The sequence below is a fragment of the Zootoca vivipara genome, chromosome 11 (genome assembly GCF_965207765.1).
Source record: "Zootoca vivipara chromosome 11, rZooViv2.hap1.1, whole genome shotgun sequence".
Lineage (NCBI taxonomy): Eukaryota > Metazoa > Chordata > Lepidosauria > Squamata > Lacertidae > Zootoca > Zootoca vivipara.
Window position 1 is genome coordinate 45,484,482 of NC_142594.1, and position 23,922 is coordinate 45,508,403.

Here is a 23,922-nt window from a genome sequence, read left to right on the forward strand (position 1 = left end):
CTTAGCAAGTCACTATGTTATCTAATTGATTCCAATGAGATTTGCCTATGCATGTCTAATCTGAAGTAAATTGCACCGTGTCCAGAGACTTACTCCCAGGTAAATATTGGGGTATATGGATATCACAAGTTCTACATAACCTGTCGCAAAAAGCTGATATTTGAAAGTCAAAGATGAATTAAATTGCTGGTCACAATTGGAAAAATCTTGGCTAGGGGAAGAGGACAGTTCTAAAAATGATTCCTTTACATAAAATCTTCTTTTTGTTTTTGAATTTGCTATGAGCAGTACATCCTAAACTTTTGACACTTGGCAAAAGATCTTGATGGAATCTTTTGGACAAAAGAAAAGATCTAGGATAGCCATAAAGACTTAGTAATTAACAGGTATAAAAATGGAGAGCTAGCTGTCTCATCAAATGGAAATCTTTGTCTGCGGAAACTACATGCATTTATGGAGTTTAGGAAATTACCGTACTTAACGAAGGTATTGTCAATGAGGTTTCTGCTGACTTGTAGAAGCATCACTCATAATTCTGCCAATATTTGCAGAATTAGAAAAATTGTCTGTACCTTGGTTATGGAGAACTAGCTAACTTTGATGCTGAAAGAAGTATCAACACAATTATGAAGTAAGATATATTGTTGTGTGGCAATGTCCCTCCTTCCCAGAAATAAAAACACCAGACACAAGAATTAAGTTATAAATTGGGTGGTTAAGGCCACAACTTTATTGATTAAGGATGATGAGTGGTATTGGCTCAGGCATTGGAACCTATCAAACTATATCCAACTCCAACCTGTGTGTTGAAGTCCGTGAGAAGTTAATCACCAGTAAGGAGTCCAGTGATGTACATCTACCGGAACTCCTCCTGTGACCACCGATGGGGCGTGCCTTACGGCCCTGGCGTCTCCAGGCTCTGGACCAAGCCCCGCTCCCAGAAATCCTTTAACGGATTACTTCTCCAATTTGGGCAGTTGATGACATAACCTGCCCCCTCCTTCATCTTGTTGTTATGCAAATTTCCAACGCCTAACCGCCACTCGAGCCCCCCCCCCCCCGGCTCGCCGCCAATCCGCTCGCACCCCCAACCAATTTCTTATCCCCTTAATTATGTCATCTAGCCATATATCATTCCCTAACGGTGAGAGGTGTACGCCGTCATGACGATAAAGGGCTGCTTCACTGCGTTTCAAGGCCGGATGCGGGATAACTTGACCATTCAGTGCTACTACTCTACGGGTTACAAAGGAATTCAGGAGCCGGCTTGTCTTGTTTAATGCATTCGGGCAACGACCATCGCGCCAGGAGCGCCTCTCAAGCAAGGAAGACCAAAGCAGCGTCATCCCCGGGTAAATATCGACCAGATTATCAAAGTCCTGGAATATATGCCGCTTCAAGTCGACAGCATTACGGTAGGCCAGGTCGTTCTCCCCAAGTTGCACGACCAACACGTCAGGGGGCCCCAGTGAAGCAGCCCGGTTCTGGATGGCTGGCAGCAATTCTTTCCACAGCATGCCCCTCCTTGTAATCCAGGACACTCTAACGTTCTCTGGGAGGCCAAGATCACTCCCCAGACTGGTATCGATTGCCCTTTCCCGGGCCCAATGCACAATGCTGTGCCCGGCTATCCAGACCTGCACACGCTGATGACCTGTAGGACAAAGAATGACAACCGGGGATCAGCCTGGCCACTGAGGTCATGCTAAGTATGGAAATACCCTTTGTAAGCGTTCAACTTCCACCTCCCCAGATCCTGGATCCTCTCAGATGACAGACCCTAGTGCATGGCCAAAGTGGCAGCACCAATTCTGAAAGAATGGGCAGAGAATTCGCTAGGCTTATGACCGCAGGAGGCAATGGCCTTGCGTAACACACGAGTGAATTGGTGGCAGGTTAGCCTACAGCTGTCCTGATGGATAAGCAGTGGACCAGAGCCAGGCGGCCGCATATAAAGGAACCGTCTGGTATCCTTCACTGGGCAAGGGCCTGTTGCCTGGAGGCGAATGGTTGCTCCTTTCCCCCTGTGATCAGTTTTGGAGCAGCGAATATGCACTAATACCACAGAGCTGGACAGTAATACGTCCTGTATCAATATGCCCCGTGTAATGCCATCAGGGTGGTCCTCACAAACTACCTCGCCTACCCTGAGGGCCCCAAAGTAAGCCATCGAAAAGGCTGCGGAAAATACCTGGGCCTCAAATTTAGACCAACAAAGGGTCCTCAATTGTTTGTGTATTTGGCATAACATATCAAATGTAACGGGCCGTCTAGTGTCGCTGGCTGGAGGTCAGCTTAGTGTCGCTAGCTTTGCGCAAATGGAAATTATCGCATGGGTCGACAAAATTAAGTGATTTAGAGAAAAAGGTGATGGCTGCCGTGTGAATTCCGAGTGTCTTGGCGGCGCGGCCCAGTCCTCTTAAATGAACAATGTATTGCATAACCTCCCCTTGCGTGGGTGGGCCATCGGGGTGGCGGCGGCCCCTTTCTGCCTGAACCTCGTGAAATCTGCCCATGCTTGCTTGTAGGAGCTAAGGGTGGAAGGGGCCACAGAAGCTAATACTCCCTTTAAGATTTCACGCTCCCAAGGTTCCATAGGTGTTTCGGGAATGGCTCTGGCCACTGAAGCGCCTCTGGTGCTAACGAGCAGAAGCGGTCCATCTGGAAATGAGACAAAGCATCTGCGGTATCATTATTCTGCCCTGGCACAAACTTGGCTGAAAACTGCATGTTCAATTCCAGACTACGTAACACAAAATGATGCAGGAGGGCTGACACCCTCCCGGAGCGTGACGATTGCCTGGTCAGGACACTGACTACCACTTGATTGTCCGTTCTGAAGCAGACTCGTCGATTCCTGAAGTCCTCTGACCAAAGATGAACCGCTACCACTATGGGAAAGAATTCTAAGAATGTTAGATCTCGAGTAATATCTGTGTCCTTCCAGCTGGATGGCCAATACTGCGCGCACCATCTCCCTCTAAAATAAACCCCAAAACCCACTGCTCCAGCCGCATCTGATTGAATCTGAAAGTCTGTACACAAATTCATAGTGTCCTGCCATAGGGATATGCCGTTGTAATGCTCGAGAAATGTTAGTCAATTTTTGAGGTCGGCCTTGATCCCCTGAGGCAGCCGTCTCCTGTGGAAAGGTCGGCTTAGACCCACTGTGAGCCTGGCTACCCTCAAGCAGAAAGGGCGCCCAGGTGAAATTACCCTGCAGGCGAAATTAAGGTGCCCCAAATAAGGTGCCTGCAGGCAAAATTTAGCTGCCCCATTAGTGAACACAAGGTGATTGGCATCAGGTGAGCCACAGAGGTGGGACTACCCTGACCTCCCAGCAGTGTTAATGCCGATTCAGAAATTGCAGATAATTCCTATCAATCTAAATGAGAAAAAGACCTAGGTTGGGTCATATTTGATAGACACCTGGAGATGGTTATGGAAGAATTGCCACAAAACTCTATTAGCGTAAGTCTCAAGGGGAGAGGTTTTTATAAATTGCTTTTTCTGATGGTAGCTGATACCAATATGCCTCAGTCGCATTTATAAAACCCCGAGTAGCACATGTTAAAGATGTAACCTGAATAATGCTGATATCTTCCATATCTTTTGGACTTGTTCTGAAATAAGTTCTGGGCTGATATTATAAATGAACTGGAAAGCATTATGGGTAATTCTTTACTAATGGATCTAGTAATTCTTCTGTTGGGCTATGTTAAAAATTGACTTTTGTAGGTGTGTACATTCCATCCAGAGGGAAATATAGGCTGCACCACATGCACCCCTGTGCTACTCTTAGGAATTATTATTATTATTATTATTATTATTATTATTATTATTATTTTCTACCCCGCCCATCTGGCTGGGTTTCCCTAGCCCCTCTGGGCAGTTTCAACAGAACTTTAAAGACAGAATAAAACTTCAAACATTAAAAACTTCCCTAAACAGGGCTGCCTTCAGGTTCTAAAAGTCAGATAGTTGTTTATTTCCTTGACATCTGATGGGAGGGCGTTCTGCAGGGTGGGCGCCACTACCGAGAAGGCCCTCTGCCTGGTTCCCTGTAACCTCATTTCTCGCAGTGAGGGAACCACCAGAAGGCCCTCGGAGCTGGATCTCAGTGTCCGGGCAGAATGATGGAGGTGGAGACGCTCCTTCAGGTATACTGGGCTGAGGCTGTTTAGGGCTATAAAGGTCAGCACCAACACTTTAGGAAGATGTACAGGGCATCTGTCCATTCAATTAGCTCTCACGGGCTGGGAGTACTTTGAGACTGCAAATTAAAATGTATTTATTTAACTTCAATGGAATTACCGGTAATTGAGTTTTTAGGGGCAGGGAATAGTATTACCCAGGTTTTGTAAATATCTTTAATCTCATTGCTGTATTGCTTCATGAATAATAATTGTAGTCCTCCTCCCCCTCATTTTCTTTTGCTGTTTTTCTGATTATTAATGTTTAGAATGTCAAATTCTCTGATGTAACATACTAAATAAATAAATAAATGTTGTTTTCTATATAAAAAAAGCTAATATGACTAAAGACTTATAAAAATAAACATTTAGGAAACAAAAGATAAAGCAAAGCAAAGCAAAAGGTTTTATATTATTTTGATTTCGTACTTATTAACTTTGACATTGGCTGTTTCTAAGAAATCAATTGAACAGGATCAGGATAATACCCGCAGCGACCACCTGATGGGTAAGACATCGATAATACAACAATGGCACATTGCAGAATCATGGTCAGGGTGAAGATTCAATGAGCAGGGCAACTTTCCTGGTTAATTCCATTGGGAGATAAATAGCAAAAACATCATAAATTTAATTAGAGGTAAAGTTTTATCCGGAAAGAACAGAATCTTAGAATTGGAAAGCACATACAGTACTGCCTCTGCTTAATCCCCAACATAAAAATAGATGTAAGAATCCAATTAGAAGTTTTAGCAGCATGGCACGTATCCTACAATAGATGGGAGTCTGGCCACCCAATGACAATTTAAAAAAAAAGATTGGTCACTTGGGGAGCAGTCCAGGGCACCATTAAGCCTGTTACTAAAATCAATAACTGCCCAATGAATTGTACTCTTCATCTGCCTGTTCTTGTCTTTCTGCAAGAGAGTGGGAACACTGAAAATTTCACTCTATTGACAAAAACGCAGTAGGGTTCCCCTCCCCCCCTGCCAATCTGTTATTTTCCAAGTTTTGGCTGCCAATGCTGATATTAAGCTGTCTCAATAGAAATTATAGTGTGCAAGGAGTGGAGGACTTGGCTGCCGAATAATAGGAACGGAATAGCAATTGTACATCAAAGAACAACAACTGTTTCTTTCCCTCACTTGTGTCTTTAATACTTGACATCATGCCTTGTGTTGTTGACTGTTTCCTCACCGGCAGCAGATGGGATGCTGGGTAATGATAATATGCTTATAAAAGCAGTGAGGTGGTTGAGATTTTTTTTTATTTTCATTTTGCATCTCCTAGTTGTTGTATTCAGCCCTTGCCACAAACCATGGCAAAAGTAGCCTACAGAGAGTCAATGCTTTTGTATGAAGCCACCATGGTTTGCTATAAACCTTAATTTATGAATACACTTTGTATCAGCATGTGCAGCACAGAAATGCAGAAAGTGGTTCAAGGCCCTGAATGATAGGTGTAATAATAATAATAATAATAATAATAATAATAATAATAATAATAATAATAAATTTTATTATTTGTACCCCACCCATCTGACTGGGCTGCCCCAGCCACTCTGGGTGGCTTCCAACATATATAAAAACATATTGAAACATTAAAAAGCTTCCCTATACAGGGCTTCCTTCAGATGCCTTCTGTGACGAAATGTCCCACTCTCTAATACTAAAATGTGACACAGGAAACCAGAGGTGAAACCACCCACCCTCTTCTCCTGCCGCCTTAAAATAAACCCCTTTTTACTTGTGGGTTTCTTAGTAAAGAGTGTCTTCCAGCTTACGTGGCCTGGTATCTTAAGAAACTCTAGGTTGTTTGACGGAATAACCTTTTGCCTACAGTAAAGGGTCTCACTCAGTTTGATTCCCCACTGTAAAAGTTTGCCCTTTCCACTCTGGCAACTTTGTGGCACCCCCAGGTTATCCTCCTAAACCTCCTCAGTGAAACTCTAAGACACAAACTGTCGCCTCTATTCCTGAGGTAAGTTTTGTCCTCTATTGAGCCACCACTGCTGTGAGTTCTGATACCCCGCTGGAACAATAAAGACGATTCTTCTTGGCAAAAAACAGATGAAATTTTATGATCTTAAAACATAGTAGTGTCTTTATCGTTTAATGTGTTTATCAGCTTTGTTTCATTTGTACAATAACTCTGTCAAACATTTAACCTCAAGCTCTCCTAAACCACATCTACATTCCCACTCTCCTGACCTCTCAACTTTCTACACATCACACCACTCCCTCCCCCTAACTGACCAAACCGACACTCCCTCCTTTTAAACTGGGAACAGTCCCGCCCCCATCAGAATGTTATGTCAGTCAGGCTGGAGGTGGATTAACTCTTTTCCAGCCAGGTAGGAATAAACATTTCAAAACCGTGTCAATTCGTCACACCTTCTAAAGGTTATATAGTTACTCATCTCCTTGACGTTTAATGGTAGGGTATTCTACAGGATTGGTGCCACTACTGAGAAGGCCCTTTGCCTGGTTCCCTGTAGCTTCACTTCACCCAGTGGGGGAACCGCCAGAAGGTCCTTGGTGGTGGATCTCAGTGGGCTGAATGATGGGAGTGGAGATGCTCTTTCATGTATATATGTAAAGTATTCCTAGAACCTCACCCTGCACTGAAAGCCTCACCTGCTGCTTGAACAGCCAAAGTCAGCAGGAGATTTTGCCTTTCCTGAAATTGATTCATGATAGAATTCCCTTTTCTTTCTACGTACTGTATCTCCAAAGGCGTTCTTATTCTCTGGTTAATATCTGTTCTTCCGTATACTTTTTATTAATATGATTTTTATGTTGCAAATCCCATGTAGCAGGTAGGTTGTACATAATAAGAATTTCTATTGTACTGTTACTTATTGTTATTACCAGGTGTGGGGCAGGTAAGGATGTAGTTCCCTGCCCAAAACTGGGCTTGCAGGCAATTGCTGACAATCAGCTTCAAAACCTTATGTGTATTTCCACATCGTTTGATTTCATGCCATGTGAAAAAAGGAAAATTGGTCACCTGACATCACAATGATTCGCAGGTGGGCCGCCCCAGCCACTTGGCAAAGTTGCCTGGTAAGGGTGGAGCAGGGCCACTCCAAGACATTTTGGCACCTGAGGAGAACTACAAAATGGCTCCCCGCTAGGGAAGAAGGAGTGAGTGAAGATCTACACCAGTTACAAAGAACAAGGGGAGTAAAGATACACATCGGGATCTGCTACCTCTGTGGATCCTGCCGCCTGAGGTGGTTGCCTCACCTTGCCTTATGAGTGGGCCGGCCCTGGGGTTGGGGAGGTAAGGGTCCAGGTTGCCAGCAGAATCCAGTTCCACACAGCGACTTCATGGCTGAATTAATGGATTCGCATGAGGCTCTGACTCACACCAGTTGAGAAACCGATAAAGAACTTTGCATCACCTCACGATGAAATTCTACACACACTTCCATCCTGGGCATAAGCTCCACTGAGCACAGTGGAACATACCTCCAAGGAAGGCTGTTCCTCTGTACTGTGGAAGAAATATTTGCAGCTTATTGATGCTGTTGAATGCATTATTCAAATCTGAGGCTGTATGATGAGATCATAGATTTAGCAGCAGACACATTGGCTATGGGGTAGAGGCGAGGGTCTCATCGGCTTTGGCAAACATCTGCTCGCAGGTGAAATGTACCTTTACCCAAAGAATTTCAGCCAGCTGAGTAGATGAAGCATTAAAAGTGGTACAACCCAGTATTTTATTTTGCATCATATAACATATGTCACCATGTATAAAATAAAATAAATAAATACACATATGCTGTGTCTTGGAAGAAAAAGGCACTGGATTAAAGCCGACACCAGCAGGGGCATTCTAGTTCATAAATTATAAACACATTTTTGAAGTCTCTAGATTAGAGTTGGAAGGTAGCCAATGAGTTATCTACTAAACCCCCCTACAGTAAAATAGAATATCATTTCACATACACCACGGTAACTGCAAATTATTATATCATTTCAAATTGCCAAAATATATATTTTTACTTGACCCCCCCCCCCCCAAAAAATACTGAGCTTCTGTTATATTTTTAATTTTCTGTCAGAGAAAAGAAATGTCATTTGGGAAAATGCACCGGTGAGTAAAATATGAGTGGATACATGCAATAAAAATTAATTGAAAGCTTACCCACAACCAGTTAAGCATTTGGGCAAAACAAACCAACTTAAGTGGGGATTTGGCTTTCAGATCAGTCTATTTAATTGACTTTCTCAGATTTCAACAACATTGCATTCTTAAACTTTTATTCATACGTTTTCTGTCCTCTTGAAATACTGTTTATCTCATTTGCCATCAAAGGATTAGCTTGATATGGTGAGAACGTAATTCAGCAAAAAAAGTGTCATACGGACATTGAAGGAAACTTTTATTAGAAAAGTCCTCATTCCTTTTCCTCTTTTTTAGCAATGCATAAGTGGCTACCCTTACACAGAGGTGCAGCGCCAAGGGCCTTCTGGCAGTTCCCTCAATGCAAGAAGCCAAGTTACAGGGAACCAGGCAGAGGGCCTTTTCGGTAGTGGCACCCGCCCTGTGGAATGCCCTCCCACCAGATGTCAAGGAAATAAACAACTTTTTTAAAAAAACATCTGAAGGCAGCCCTATTTAGGAAAGTTTTTTAATGTTTGATGCTGTGTTGTGTTTTTAAGGTTCTGTTGAAAGCCGCCCTGACTCCATCATTAAATCAGCCAGCAACTGCCTCCAGATCGTGCATGCTCCAAGAGAGAGGAGGTGGCAATAGGTGAAGCTGAACGGGATGTTGCTCTGTCAAATGAAATAGTGGCCTCATCCATAGCAAAAGACACGCTTGCCATATTCTCTTTTTAAAAATATATATTTATTGATTTTATAAAAACACGACAGAAAAACAGAAAAAGAAACACAGAGTATACACAACAAAACAAAACAAAACACCAACATTACAATAAAAAGAGATATCAAATCAATCTTATATCACAAATCTTTGTCGACTTCCTCCATTCCCTCCCAACTATGTTTCATTATCTTACTTCCTTAGTACTTTCCAAATCTTAATTCCAATTTTTTTAAATCAATTATCCAAACCTATTTATACTCTTAATGGATTATCAATACTGTAAATCTCTTACACCTATCTCAAAATACATCAATACAATAATAACACTTAACTAAATCTTAATACATAATAAACTTGACTAACTCTCTTCTACAAGCTCCTTTTACTTCCAAATCCTTTGCTAAAAACTACTAATCTTACAATTCTTTTCTAAATAAATTTTAAATTTCTTCCAATCTTCTTCCACCGATTCTTCCCCCTGGTTCCGGAGTCTCCCAGTCAGCTCGGACAGTTCCATGAATTCTATCAGCTTCATCTGCCAGTCGTCCACCGTGCGTACGCTTGCCATATTCAACAGGACGAGGGTACACATTTTGATAAATATGCTCAAGAACAAACAAATCTGTCTTATTCTGAGTCAGACCATATGTCCATCTCACTTAGCATTGACTATTCTGGCTGGTTCTCTCCTCACAGCCCTACTTGCAGAAGCTCTACCAATGAGTCATGACCCTTCCCCACCTTACATATCTGCAACCAATGGGCATATTGGTTGAATCAGGGTGTCTGCCTTTCTGCATGTCATTTCTCTGCTAGTGCTGGAAATTTGAGGGGGGAATTGTTTCGTATAACATCCCCCCCCCCAGTAGCCAGACTTGGAATATTCCAGTACTTTCCACCACACCACTTGCACCCAATGCTTAACCGCCAAAATATCACGTTGCTAAAGACTCTCTGCTCCCTCTCCACAATGATTTTGCCAACATCTTTGCTTTCCATTTCAAAATGTTAAAACTCCGTTCTTGCTAAATTTCCATTTTAGTCCATTAAAACCTAGGCCCATAAAGTCTTCCTCAATAAAGATTCAGGAACTTGGTTCAGACACTGCCCTGTATAGCATTTCACTGTGTCCTCCTAACGTCACAGTGGCTTTAGTGTACCCATGAGGTAAATATTTTTGGAGGTCAGAAAAAGTATGCTTGGGGCTGAATGATGGGCATTTGCGTCCTAAGCACTCAGGAACACAGGAAACATCTGTTTCGCACCAATAAATCAAGATGCGTAGTGAATGTTACATGGAGGAACTGAACAGAAAAGAACAGCAGGGCCCACATATTTGTAATTTGGCTATACATTTCAACACAGCGTCAAACGATTACAGTCCCCCCCCCCCCCCCGCTGCATGTGAGCGAATGAAACGGCGACAGTGTTTGGTTGGAAAGTAGCAAGACTTCAGGCTGGAGCTCAGAGCTGTTTTGCTGCCTGTGCCCAACCACCTCACCAAATTATGGCTGTGTACATATTATTGTGAATCCTTCAAAATTTGCACCTCTCTGAATTCTGCAATGTGGTTCTCCCGCCAAGTATTGTATATGGAAACATATATACTAAAGTGTGCATAAAAATGCATCTGTTAGTGAAAATAACCTACAAAAATGCATTAGATTATAGGAAACTTTTGCTTTGCAAAATTGTGGTTTATTAGCAGAACTTTGCACTAAAATGCTGGCAAATGTTCATGAGATTTCCGCCCCCCCCTTTTTAAATGCAAATAGCTGCAGAAATGTGTGCAACTGGATTTAAGGTCGGATAAATGAATGACCGAGAGAACCACAATCGACAGATTCATCCATCCTTGTGAGAGTTAAATACATTGCAACATGTATCCTTTTGAAAACCATGTTTATTTGTTTGTTTGTTTTCTATATTTATATCTCACCTTTCCTCCAAGGAACTCAAGGTGGCCCACATGGTTCTCCACCACCACATTGTAGCCTCACAACAACCCTGTGAGGTAGGTAAGGTTGAGAAACATTGGCTAGCCCAAGGTCAGCCGCTGAGCTTTGTGGCTGAGTGGGGATTTGAATTCTAGTCTCCCAGTTACTAGTCTAAGCCTCTAACCACTACACCACACTGGTTTTCAATGAAAGCCCTGGATTTATGTAGTTCAGCTTGATGTTCACAGCTGTGCCTCAGTTTGCTAGAAAGAGAATCACTACAGAAATCTAATGTGCCTTAGAATCTAGCCACACTGAAAGTGTTCTATTTATTTACACATTGACACCCTGCTTGTCAAAAGTATTTTCATAAACACTATTTTACTCTATCTCTCAGGTCCATGTACTTGAGGCTGTCTTGCATTCCAGACAGCATAATTTATTTTGGTTGTATTAGTCAGATTTCCAGTGCATACCTGTGCCGTATCAATGCACACCGTTTAGATTATGCCAAGGGAACCAATTCAATTTGGACTACGGTAATCCATTTTACGATGCTTGCAATACTTTGGTGTTTAGTTTACCTCTGACAGTAGAATCACGCTTTAGTTAAAAGCCTTAATTTCTTAGGCAGAAGGGAATTTCTCCAGGGAAAAGTAACGTACATTAGGGAAGGCGGAGACAAATACCCTTTCTCCTAAATGTTAATGTATACTTTCTTTGCCTGCTACTGTGGCTTAGCTATGAAGAAAAATGTGATAGGCTAAAGGCCGAGATAGAATGAGCAACTGCCTCAGATCTCTTTTGTGAATTACAGATCAGGGCGAAGTGTTTTAAAAAACATTTAGGTCTATATTCAAGACTGCTAACTCCTGATGACTGATGACTCCTAATCCGTTATCATTGCAGGAAATAAAGCATTAGTCCTCTGGTGGCGGTTTCTGTGTAGAGAGAACTGGCCTTCCTTTCCCATGACCCCCACCCCCCATGTTACCACTGCTACACCTTCCAGTGCTGTGTGTAAAGGAAAGGGGGGCACTGGGTGGAAATGGGGAGAGCTGGTTAGGATGTAAAGAGAGATGGCAGGAAGGATTAAATCTGAGTTTGAGAAGAATTTGGGGACTTGTAAACCTCACCCCTCACTTGAAGTGGGATTTCACTTATCCACAAAGTTCATTCCCAAGCCTAACTCAGAAGTGTTGTGGTGCTGGAGGAGACTCTTGAGAGTCCCATGGACTGCAAGAAGATCAAACCTATCCATTCTTAAGGAAATCAGCCCTGAGTGCTCCCTGGAAGGACGGATCGTGAAGCTGAGGCTCCAATACTTTGGCCACCTCATGAGAAGAGAAGAATCCTTGGAAAAGACCCTGATGTTGGGAAAGATTGAGGGCACTAGGAGAAGGGGACGACAGAGGACAAGATGGTTGGATAGTGTTCTCGAAGCTACGAACATGAGTTTGACCAAACTGCGGGAGGCAGTGCAAGACAGGAGTGCCTGGCGTGCTATGGTCCATGGGGTCACGAAGAGTCGGACACGACTAAACGACTAAACAACAACAACAACTCAGAAGAATTTCACTTACATTTATAACCTCTACACATCGAACTACAGTAATATAAAGCTGCACATGAGTGCAACCAGAAAAAGGTGGGAGCCCTCCTCCTTTTAACTCATGCCTCTACTCTTTTTTCATTTTGAACTTGACATAAATTCACCGGTTCTCAAAAAGTCCTCCCTGGACCCTTCCCTTTTGTTCATCTTCCATTCTCTTTCATCTTTCGTAGCTCAATTACTTGCATTTATTGTTTACAATTGGTGTCTTGTTCTCTTCCTTTTGTTTAAATCCTGCTCTGATCAATTTCAGTCTGGTCTTGGTTGTTCCATTCATTTTGCCGGAACAAAACTCACCAGAAGCGCCATGAGTTCCTTGACATTGGAAAGTTTCCTGGTGGCAAAACACTGGATGCAAAGAAGCTCGGCTTCCTGGATGACCTTTCAGTTACTGTATGATGCAAGTTTATCCAAAAGCGCTTCCCATACGCACTTTAGTTCTGGAATGGCACAACCATATAGAGTGATATTCTTCCTTCCAGGGGCTGAGCTCCTTCTGACTCTAATTAGCCTTGAAAAACACGAAGCATTCTTCTGTTTCTTAGAGCGTAAATCTGTCAAAGGGTCCTTACTCACTTTAAGCCATATGGTTTAAACACACACACACACACAACACACACCATGGTTTTATTTCACCCGTTTTATCTGGAAGGACATTTCCCTCTTAAAATTAAAGTAAAGAAGAACTTTTTCCATTTCTGATGTAATTAACGTTGTTGGTTTTAAAAACAGATTTTGCCCTCAAGCCTGTCTTTGAGAGATTTTTATCTTCTATAAAGACGGTCAGTTGTTTACTCTTGCAGTTGTTTACTCTTGCTGATACATTAGCTCTGAAGTCTATTGTTTTAATTTAGGATGATTCACTTCTGAAGAGGCTGGGGGGGGGGGTGTGGATCAGCCAAAAAGTGAGTTACTAAGTGATAAGGAAACACAGAATGGAGTACTGACAAAGTACTGGCTGTTTTTCTACACTGGATGGACTGACTGTTAATTGTCAGAGCCCGGCTGGCCCCTCTCTAGATGACCTTTTAATTGCACATGCATGATGAGTTGTTCTCATGATGCTTTCAGGGTGGTCACACATGATCCTGATTTTAGTACTGTTTGTACCTGAAAAACATTTGGGATGTTCATATTGGTTCATTTCCAGTCCATGCACATCCTATAATTTCCTGCTGAAATCTCACAAACATTCTGGTTTATTTTTGTCCCACTTTTGTTGCGCTACAGCACACACCCACACCCCCAGCAGCAATAAGACGGTAGCATTGGGAAGGCATTGCAGAACGAACTATAAGATAATAAATTCATGCATAAGGCACTAATGTGGCTGTTAAGACTGTGTTGCAGAGTACGCCCACCATAAAATACCAGTCTGGAGGGGCCTTGGTTCCGTAGAGGTAATTTTACCTCCTTATCAGCAAGAGGTTGATGACAAATTTGTTTTATTGACAATAATAACACAGGAGGAAAGGTTGATGGGAAGTTGATGGAAATGTCCATTTTATGCATATTATAATCATAAATGATCTGAGTGACGGCACTGATCCTGCCCTGGATACTTTCATGCATACAATTCGGCTGTCCAGCATCACCCCCAGCTTCCACTCACTTTGCTATGTCAGAGAAATAATTTTTCCACAGATATGCAAGCGTGGGGAGCTGCAATGTGTGTAAAGATGCCAAGCACAGTCCAGTGCATCTAATTCTGGTCAAATGCTTAGAGCCTTGTGTGATGTTTCATTTTCAGTGATGTCTTAGGAGTAGTTACGCCTTTGTCTTCAATTAGTTTAGCTAGGCATTTAATGCTCAGTGACAACTAGTCAATCTGAATTATTCACATGTAGGGCTGTGGGTTCTTAAAAGGATGCATCTCTTTTGTGGGGGGAGGTTTCCTCTCTGACCCAGAGCTGGCAGGGGAATTAATATATATATATATAGTGGTTGATACATACTGTATTAAATATCTTCTTTTGCTGCTTTTTTCCCACTGAGTTGCATTGCCATCAGATTACATCCAAGCGTAGAAAATGACAGATCTTCATTTTAAAAATAGAACAAAAATAAAAACCTGCAATGTTGATCTTTTAATAGCAGTTCATTAACCACAATGATGATTCATATTGATGGTAAGTGGAGTTTGATAGTTGGTTATGCTTCATTTGCAGTGCAATCCTATCCAGTTTTACTCAGAATTTAATCCTACAGAGGCTTATGCCGAAGAAAATGTACATAGGTTTACACAGCCTATATTCAATAGTAAACTGTTGCATTAATAATAAGGCTTAGTAAATGTTTTTAGCTCTTTAGCCCTGCCTGAGAATATCACTAATGGTGGACAAGCATCCCAGGAAAACTGCTTGGTGTGACCACTACTGCTCTAAGTGTGAAGAAATAGAAGAGTACTAGTTATGGTATACTCTCAATTATTGAAGAACAGCCCAATTATTGAAGGTCTCAGCCACATGAACTGACTGTGCACCCTAGCACATATTCCAGAAACTTCCACAATACCCAGGGGGTGTGAAATGTACTCGGAGTCGAGAGTGAATTTCATGCTCTTTATTCAGCTCATAGTCATCAAGGAGAAGAGGAGAAGAAGAATCACTCTTTTCCCAAAACCATCTGCTTATATACATTATTTACACAATGGGCCTTGCGTGATTGGCTACTTCAGGGCTACACCTGTGGGCCAATTATATTGTGGATTGACTTCTGCCTGCAGCCTGATTGGCTGCTCCTACAGGCCAATCAGGTAGCAGATTCGCTTCTGCCAGCCGCCTGATTGGCTGCTCCAGCAGGCCAATCAGGTTGCGGATTCACTTCCACCTGGAGTTGGATTGGGTAGCTCCCACTGATTCTGAATCCTATTGTTCTAGGATTCAGCTCAGTACATAACACCCCTCCCCTCTAAGTTCCAGTCCTGCCCGGGAAGTTGCATTCGTAGTCCCCAAGGTCTGCTGGCCGCCTCCGTGTGCGTTGTGGCCTGGGGTGTTCCTTGGTCAGGGGTTCTGGTTCTGGCTCGTGTTCCGAGGCTGCTGGCTGTGCCGGGGCTGTCTGGTCTGGCGCCACTGAACCACTAGGTTGTGGCTCTGGTTCCGGTGTCCTTCCAGCCTCGGGGCGCCCCTCTGTGCCTACTGCTTCTGCTTCCCCTGCCCACCCCTCTCGCTCTACAGGCCTCACTGCCCTGCTGTCCCCTTGGGACCCCTCTGTCCCGCTCTCCTCCCGGGTTCCTCCTGGGAATCGTCGCCGTAGCTGGTCGCAGTGGCGGCGCCAACATTGCCCCCCTTCCGTTAGTACCTCGTACGACACGGGACCGGTCACCTTGGTGACTGTGGCGGGTACCCATGCTGGGCCTGCCCCAAAATTCTTTGCGTACACTGCGTCCTGGGCCACAAATGTCCGGGGGTTCCTGCCTTTCCCCACCACTACCTCATCCTGAGCTCTGTCGGGGTGAAGTCGGTCCAGTCTAGTTGCAAGGCGCCGACCCATTAGTAGTTCAGCTGGGCTCCGGCCCGTCGTTGTGCTTGGGGTGCTGTGCTGTGCTAGAAGAAATGCGGCAAGGCGGTATTCCCAGTCCCCTTGTGTCATGCGGCGGAGGCTGTCCTTGGTGGTCCGCACCATGCGCTCCGCTTGGCCATTGGTGGCAGGGTGGAATGGTGCTGAGCGGATGTGGCGGATGGCGTTCTGCGCTGTGAAGGTCTGGAACTCCTCTGACGTGAATGCGGTTCCATTGTCCGAGACGAGGGTGTCAGGGAGCCCGTGGGTTGCAAAAAGCTTACGTAGTACCCGGATGGCTGCCGCCGTAGAAGTGGACGGTACCAGTGCGACCTCCAGCCATTTGGTGTAGGAATCCACCACTATGAAGAATGTTTTTCCCTGGAAGGGGCCAGCGAAGTCCACGTGCAAGCGTGACCATGGATGTCGGGCGGACTCCCAGGGCTGGACTGGGGCCCTTGGGGGATCCGGGCGGGATTCTTGGCAGGTCTGGCAGTGTTGGACCCAGGCCTCTATCTCTCTGTCAATCCCCGGCCACCACACATAACTCCTGGCAAGGGCCTTCATCCTCACTACCCCTGGGTGTGTCTCGTGTAGGGCTGTGAGGACCCTTTTGCGGAGGGGCTGGGGAACAACAACCCTGCTTCCCCATAACAGGCACCCCTTGTGGGCCGACAGTTCATGTTTGCGGTTTGTGTAGCCAGCGAATTCTGGCCCGGGGCTGCTGCTGGGCCATCCTCGCCACACCCAGTCCAGGACCCGGGAGATGACCCTATCTTTTGTGGAATGGTGCGCAACTTCTTGTGCCTGAATGGGTCGGTCGGGAAGCAGCTCCAGGGTCATAACCTCTTGCACAGGCGCTGGATCGGGGCCTGTTTCGGGTAGTGGTAGCCTGCTGAGGGCGTCTGCGTGGCCCATCGCCTTCCCAGGGCGGTGGATTAGTGCATACTGGTAGCCGGCAAGGAAAATTGACCACCTGAGGACACGTGGAGACAACACTTGGGGGGTCTGCTTCTCGGGGGCAAACAGGCCAAGCAACGGCTTGTGGTCAGTCACTATGGTAAAGGGCCGCCCGTACAAGAAATCATGGAATTTTTTTACGCCCTTCACGATTGCCAGACCCTCCTTGTCAATCTGTGAGTAGTTTCGTTCGGCTGCAGCAAGCATCTGGGAGAAGTATGCCACCGGCACCTCTCTTCCATCCGGGAGTTGGTGTCCCAGGACAGCGCCGATGCCATAGGGAGAGGCGTCGCATGCCAGCACCACTGGCAGCCTCTCGTCGAAGTGTGCCAAGACCGAGTTCGAGATGAGCAAGTCCTTGACTGCCTGGAATGCGGCCCTTTGTCGCTGGCCCCACACCCAAGGGGCCCTTTTATCTAGGAGTCTGTGTAGGGGCTCCGCTACCGCTGCCTTATGGGGAAGGAAGGCATGGTAAAAGTTCAATAGTCCCAAGAATGACTGAAGTTCGGGCTTGCTCTTGGGCGCTGGGGCCTCACAAATGGCCCGTACCTTGTCACCGGTTGGATGGACCCCTTCTGCGTCCACCTTAAATCCCAGAAAGTCCACCTGCGGCACTCCCAGTAAACACTTTTCCCGCTTCACCTTGAGGCCCGCCGTCTGGAAACGGTGCAGGACGGAGCGGAGGCGGTCCTCAAATTCCTCTGGTGTGGGCCCGGCGATCAGTACATCATCGAAGAAAGGGGTGACGCCAGGAATCCCTTTAAGGAGAGAGTCCATTAGATTCTGGAATATGCCTGGTGCCACGCTAACGCCAAATTGCAGCCGCTTTACTCTGAATGCCCCTCTGTGCGTCACAATCGTCTGAGCCTCTGCTGTGGCTTCGTCCACAGGCAACTGTTGATACGCTTGGGCCAAGTCCAGTTTGCCAAAGATTTTTGACCCAGCCAGGGTGGCGAGGACATGCCTGACCACTGGCACTGGGTATGCATGGGCCGTGAGAGCCTTGTTTATGGTGCATTTGTAGTCTGCACAGATGCGGACCGAACAGTTAGGCTTGACGGGTGTGACAATTGGAGTTTCCCAGGGGGCGTTGGGCACCGGCTCCAGTACTCCTTGCTCCACGAGCTGGTCCAATTCCTCGTCTATGCGGGGTTTCAGGGCGAACGGGACCCGGCGGGCCTTGTGCCTGATGGGTCGTACAGCGGGGTCTAGCTGTAGGGCAATGGGGGGTCCTGTATATCGTCCCAATGCCCCATCGAAAACCCCTGGAAACTCTTTGCATATGGCGTCCACGTCCACTTGTAAGCTAGTGCGGTTCACCCCGGTAACGGCTAGCCCCAGAGGTCCAAACCATGCCAGTCCCAGTAAGCTAACGTAGGGGCCCTTAACTACCAGCAAGTCCAATTGTTGCTTTCGCCCTCGATATTGCACCCTGAAGGTCCCCACCCCCATTGTAGGGACCTTACGTTTCTGGAAGTCCCGGAGGGTGAATGGGGCCGGCCTTAGTTTGGGACCCCCATTAGGGCACAGTTCCCTTAATGTTCGGGCCGAGATTATGGATAGAGTTGAACCCGTGTCCAGCTCCATGCGGCATGGGGCTCCCTCTATCTGTACCTCTATATAAATTTTCTCTGTGCTGGGATGGGGCAACTGGAATACCTGGTAGTCCGTGATCTCCGTCGAGTTGCCTTGGTGCATGGTGCCGTGTGACCTGGGGCTCCTGGGTCGGTCATCTGATGCTTGTCGACGGGTGAGTCGAGCCCGACACACCCGGGCGATGTGTCCCAATTTTCTGCACTGCCTGCACTCTGCGTTGCGGAAACGACAGGTCCTCCTCTCGTGGTTCTCCCCGCAGCTTGCACAGTTCCCTCCTTCTCGTCGAGGCTGCTGTGGTGTGTGTGCTGCTTGAGTGCGCCGCTGTACTCGGTGTACTTCCTCCCTGTCAGATTCGGATTCGTCGGTGAGGTCTTCGTGGTAGACCCTCGGTTGGGATGGCGGGGCCGGTCGTGCCTCTTGCGTTGACCTCTCGGCGGCTTCGGTTGCCAGGGCTTCCTCCAGAGCAATCTGGAACGTGAGGTCTTTTTTGGCGTAGAGGCGTCGTTGCAACATCTCGTCCCTCAGGCCACCGACGAGGCGGTCACGAAGCATGTTCTCCAACTCTGAGAAGTTGCATAGCCGGGCGGCTTGGCGGAGGGAGGTCACAAACCCAGTTATGGTTTCCCCCGGGGCTTGCCGCTTTGCGTAGAAGGCATTTCGGCAAGCTACCACCGAGGGCTGTGGTGAGAAGTGCTCCTTCAGCCGTTCCATTATTGTTTTGTAAGAGACGGTAGCGACATCTCTAGGTGCAAGGAGAGCCCGGGCGATTTCAAACGTCTCCTCTCCACAGACGCTGAAGAATGTTGCCCTCTTCATGGCATCGTTGGTGACTTCTTTCGCTTGCAGGAGGAAGTTGAAACGGGCGGCGTACCCTTCCCAGTCTCCTGATGCTGGTTTGAATGGCGAGAAGCTGCTGTCGGTTGCCATTCTGGGTTCCTTGGGTCCTGGAGCTGAAGCCTGGATGCACAGTGCTGAAGCCTGGCGGTGCTGCGGTGCAGTGCGTGGTGGCGGTCAGCTCAGCAGGATCCCATCCTCGTCGCCAGTGAAATGTACTCGGAGTCGAGAGTGAATTTCATGCTCTTTATTCAGCTCATAGTCATCAAGGAGAAGAGGAGAAGAAGAATCACTCTTTTCCCAAAACCATCTGCTTATATACATTATTTACACAATGGGCCTTGCGTGATTGGCTACTTCAGGGCTACACCTGTGGGCCAATTATATTGTGGATTGACTTCTGCCTGCAGCCTGATTGGCTGCTCCTACAGGCCAATCAGGTAGCAGATTCGCTTCTGCCAGCCGCCTGATTGGCTGCTCCAGCAGGCCAATCAGGTTGTGGATTCACTTCCACCTGGAGTTGGATTGGGTAGCTCCCGCTGATTCTGAATCCTATTGTTCTAGGATTCAGCTCAGTACATAACAGGGTGTAACAAGGATTCACAAAGAGGAAAAACTTTAGGAAAGGACAGGTTTACGGTAATAAGGCTACATCTATATCCTACTTTCTGAAAACTTTAAATGAGCTTGTTACCTGGAATTCTGGATGAACTAAATTCCCTTCTGACATGACCACCAATCAGGGTCAGTAAAGGGTGAAGAGAGAGCCCCCCCCCAAAGATTCAGAATAAAGCACTGTTGTTTGGGTGGGTGGGTGTAAAATTTTATGCAAAATTGTATTACAGAAATAAACAGAAACAGAGATCTTAAGTTATCCATTTACTTTCGTTGAGACTCTCTTTAAAAGTGTCTTTCAGTAAAAAGATGGTGAGTTATTGGAAGGAAGGATATCCTTAATTTTCTCATTCTAAAAGTTTATGAACAGGGCTCATCCCAAAATAAATTTGAGAGAACTGGCTAGCTCTTCTTTGGTATGTCGCTTTTGTTAACATTGTGTTCTCCTGCAATGTAACTGCTGGTTTGCTGAGCCTGCTTTGGTAGCATAGACAGTTGTTTGAGAACAGGCTTTCCTGCGTGCGCTTGAATAATTTTTGCTGCTGGGCAGCCTGTAAATAGCACTATAACAGCCTTTCTCACACTGTGTGGGATTTTCTCTTTCTTGCCCCCAGAGGATCCAAGCAATGTAGAAACATGAGAGGGAAACCAGCTTTGAGAAAGCTCTCCTTTTGATTGTTTTTCAAGACTGGCGGTCAACATAAAGACCCCCCCCCCATATTATAAGGAAGTATATAGTGTTTTTATATATCCATATTATCAAGTAATCCTGATACGGTCTGGTTGGCAGGCGGTTGAAGCCCTGACTGAGGACGTCAGGACCAGAGGCAAGATGGTGATGTAGAAGCAGGAACAAGTGCAGGGGTGAGGGTCCAGCAGCAGGCAGTCGTAGGGTCAAGGACCAAGGCAGAGGTGAAGGTCTGGGAGTCAAGAAGCGGCAAGGCAAAGGTCCAAGGGTCAAGGATCAAGGCGTCGGCAAGGCAGAGGTCCAAGGGTCAAGGATCAAGGCATCGGCAAGGCGAGGGTCCAAGGAGCAAGGCATCGGCAAGGCAAGGGTCCAAGGAGCAAGGGGTCAGATACAACCAGGCAGGGATAGCGTTGCTGTGGCAAAGAGCTGAAGGGAAATGCTGAGCTTTTATCCCTCCCAGCTCCTGCCACCAGGTGTAGTGAGGTATCAAGTGGCCTCACCTGAGTGGCCACTCCTTGCTTCTCCAGCACAAGCTGAGGCAGGCCCCAGTCCTGCAAAGCACTACAGGCCCCAGAGCCTGACTCCTGCCCATACTCCTGGCAAATCATATGCCACTGCCTTGCATCGGAGGTTCATTTCATGTTGACTTATTTCTAGAACAAGTCCACAACTGCACTCACAAGTGTGCTTAACAATTTAGGCTGCTGCAATCCTCCTAGTCATGCCAACTCAAAAGTAAACCATAGAATTGTAGAGTTGGAAGGGAACCGAAGAGTCATCGAGTCCGACCCGCTATAATGCGGCAATCCCAGCCAAAGAATCCATGACAGATGGCCATTCAAACCTCCAAGGAAGGTGAGTCTACCACCTTCTGGGAGGTAGTCTATCCCACTGTCAAATAGTTCTCTGATTTTGTGAAGATAATCCCTCTGAGAACTAGAGAGAGGGTGGGGCCAGTTTTCCAGTCTGAATGTAAAGAGTGACGGTGCCCTGCCAAACACCATTTTTATTGTGCATGCATGCTGATTTGTGCTCATGGTGGTACTGAGGCAGTCATACACATGGTCCTGCTTTTAATACTGTTTGTAACTGGAAAGGTTTTTAAAGGCAGACAAACCCCTTTGAGGTTTTCCAGCAGGCATCTGGGTGGCCACTGCAAGAAGAGGGTGCTGGACCAGGTGGGCCATTGGCCCAATCCAGCAGGCTCCTCCCATGTTACAATGCTTTGGTTCCAAATCAGTGCATGTCTCACAATCTGCAGTGGAGGTTGGTCCATTTGGGCAAAAGGGGCATTGCTCCACCCAGCCTGCCTCCTTAAGTACAAGATTCAGGTAGGTAACCGCATTGGTCTGACGCAGTTGAAATAAATAAATAAAAATTTGTCCATTAGCACCTTAGAGACCAACTAAGTTTGTTCTGGGTATAAGCTTTCGTGTGCATGCACACTTCTTCAGATACACTGAAACAGAAGTCACCAGACCCTTATATATAGTGGGAGGAATCACAAGACAGAGAAGCCAGTAGGAAAACACTTCAATCTCCCAGGACATTCAATACAGGATCTCAAAGCAGCTGTCTTATTACAAAAGAATTTCAGAAATAAACCTGAAAGAGAAGTTGCTGAATTACAACTTATTACTAAACTGAAAAGTATGGAGAGACCTGGTCTGAATAGAGATATTGGATTCCTGTCTCATTACATATGCTAATCATCTGCATACTACCCCTTGCTTTTTCTTGGAGGACTAATTGCAGTTGTTAACAGTCGTCAAGAGGTTCACCATACCCATTGAGTCAATCACCCATCTCCTACTACCCTTCTGAGAAAAACCCCACCCCACCTTCCCACTATATAAAAGGGTCTGGTGACTTCTGTTTCAGTGTATCTGAAGAAGTGTGCGTGAACACGAAAGCTTACACCCAGAAAAAACTTAGTTGGTCTCTAAGATGCTACTGGACATTTTTTAAAAAAATAAATAAATTTATTCCTTAAGTACAAGTTCAGGGTGTGGCCTACGTGTCAGCTTCCTCCTCCTCAAACCAACCCGCTGATGCCCCTTGTAGAAATGGGAAGGAAGGAGAATGAGGTTGTTGGGTTTTTTTTCTGTTGGTGGCTCTGGCTCCATCTAATGTTTGGGTTCCCTTCTTTCTGTCCCACCAGTCTCAACGGACACCAACTACCACTAACTCATATTAAATTCACTGAGGCTTACATATGGAGGCACAGCAATCTGTCCAAAACATGGCAGATAAAAAAGTTAAACCTGGATCTTGCCGAACAAAAGTCTTATTTCTGTACGTATATCACTCCACTGGCACTAGCTCTGAAAACACAGGCATTATAAAAGCCAATTAACAAGCAAGGGATTCAGATTTATTTATTTTTTAAATGATCCACAGGGGGAAAAAAGTTGTTCCTACATTCTCTTTGAACGAGACACTATTTAGCATATAAACTGATAAGACATCAGCCTGCACCTGGTGGAATATGCCCTTTCTTTCCCAATGGAAAATGGTTTTCGGGGCTATTAATGTCAATCGTGGTTTTGAGATTAGGAAGCTATCTCTCAATGTTGATAGTCTTTCGGCCTTTTCCATACAAAAAATACAGCCAAAGCTAATCAAGGAGAAACCAGGGGGAGAAACGCCTTTTATTGACAACCACTATCAACAATACCTAATACGGGTCCCTTGATTTGGAAGGAGTCTAGGTGAGGAGAAAAGCACAGAAGGCAACTGGTTTCCTAGGAGCAGGCAGACTGTTTATTAATACAGGAAAAGGAAGCAATCATGGAGCAGAAATGGCATTTACTCAGCACACTATACAGAGATAATGTGTGTGAGAGAGTGATATCATCTGCCACGAAACACAAGCTTAAACCTCCTTAAACATGTGGAACTAATTGTGAAGCCTCTCTAGATAGTAACCCTCTCATGAACCTTGCTCGTGTGAACTGGACACCAATCAGCATTGCACCTTCAAGGAGACATTTGGGCTTCCGTGCTTCTGCAACTTAAACTAGTCATTTCCTTATATGTTGCCCATCGTAGATTTGAAGATTTATTATGTCATATTGCAAAAATGCATCTATTTCTCCTGTATTTATGCTGCAATCCCAATATATCTGTTGTAATATGATCTCAATAGCACT

The 23,922-nt window shown here is 45.6% G+C and overlaps 1 protein-coding gene across 1 annotated transcript; it reads right to left on the bottom strand.

Annotated features, from left to right (window-relative positions):
* Positions 1-1,013: 1,013 nt before the first annotated feature.
* On the bottom strand, positions 1,014-2,170 carry LOC148684293 (uncharacterized). Its single transcript, XM_088654245.1, has 2 exons — positions 1,906-2,170; positions 1,014-1,654 (listed from the first exon to the last, which is right to left on the bottom strand). The coding sequence occupies exons 1-2, from the start codon at positions 2,168-2,170 to the stop codon at positions 1,014-1,016; spliced, it is 906 nt and encodes a 301-aa protein (XP_088510371.1).
* Positions 2,171-23,922: the final 21,752 nt, after the last annotated feature.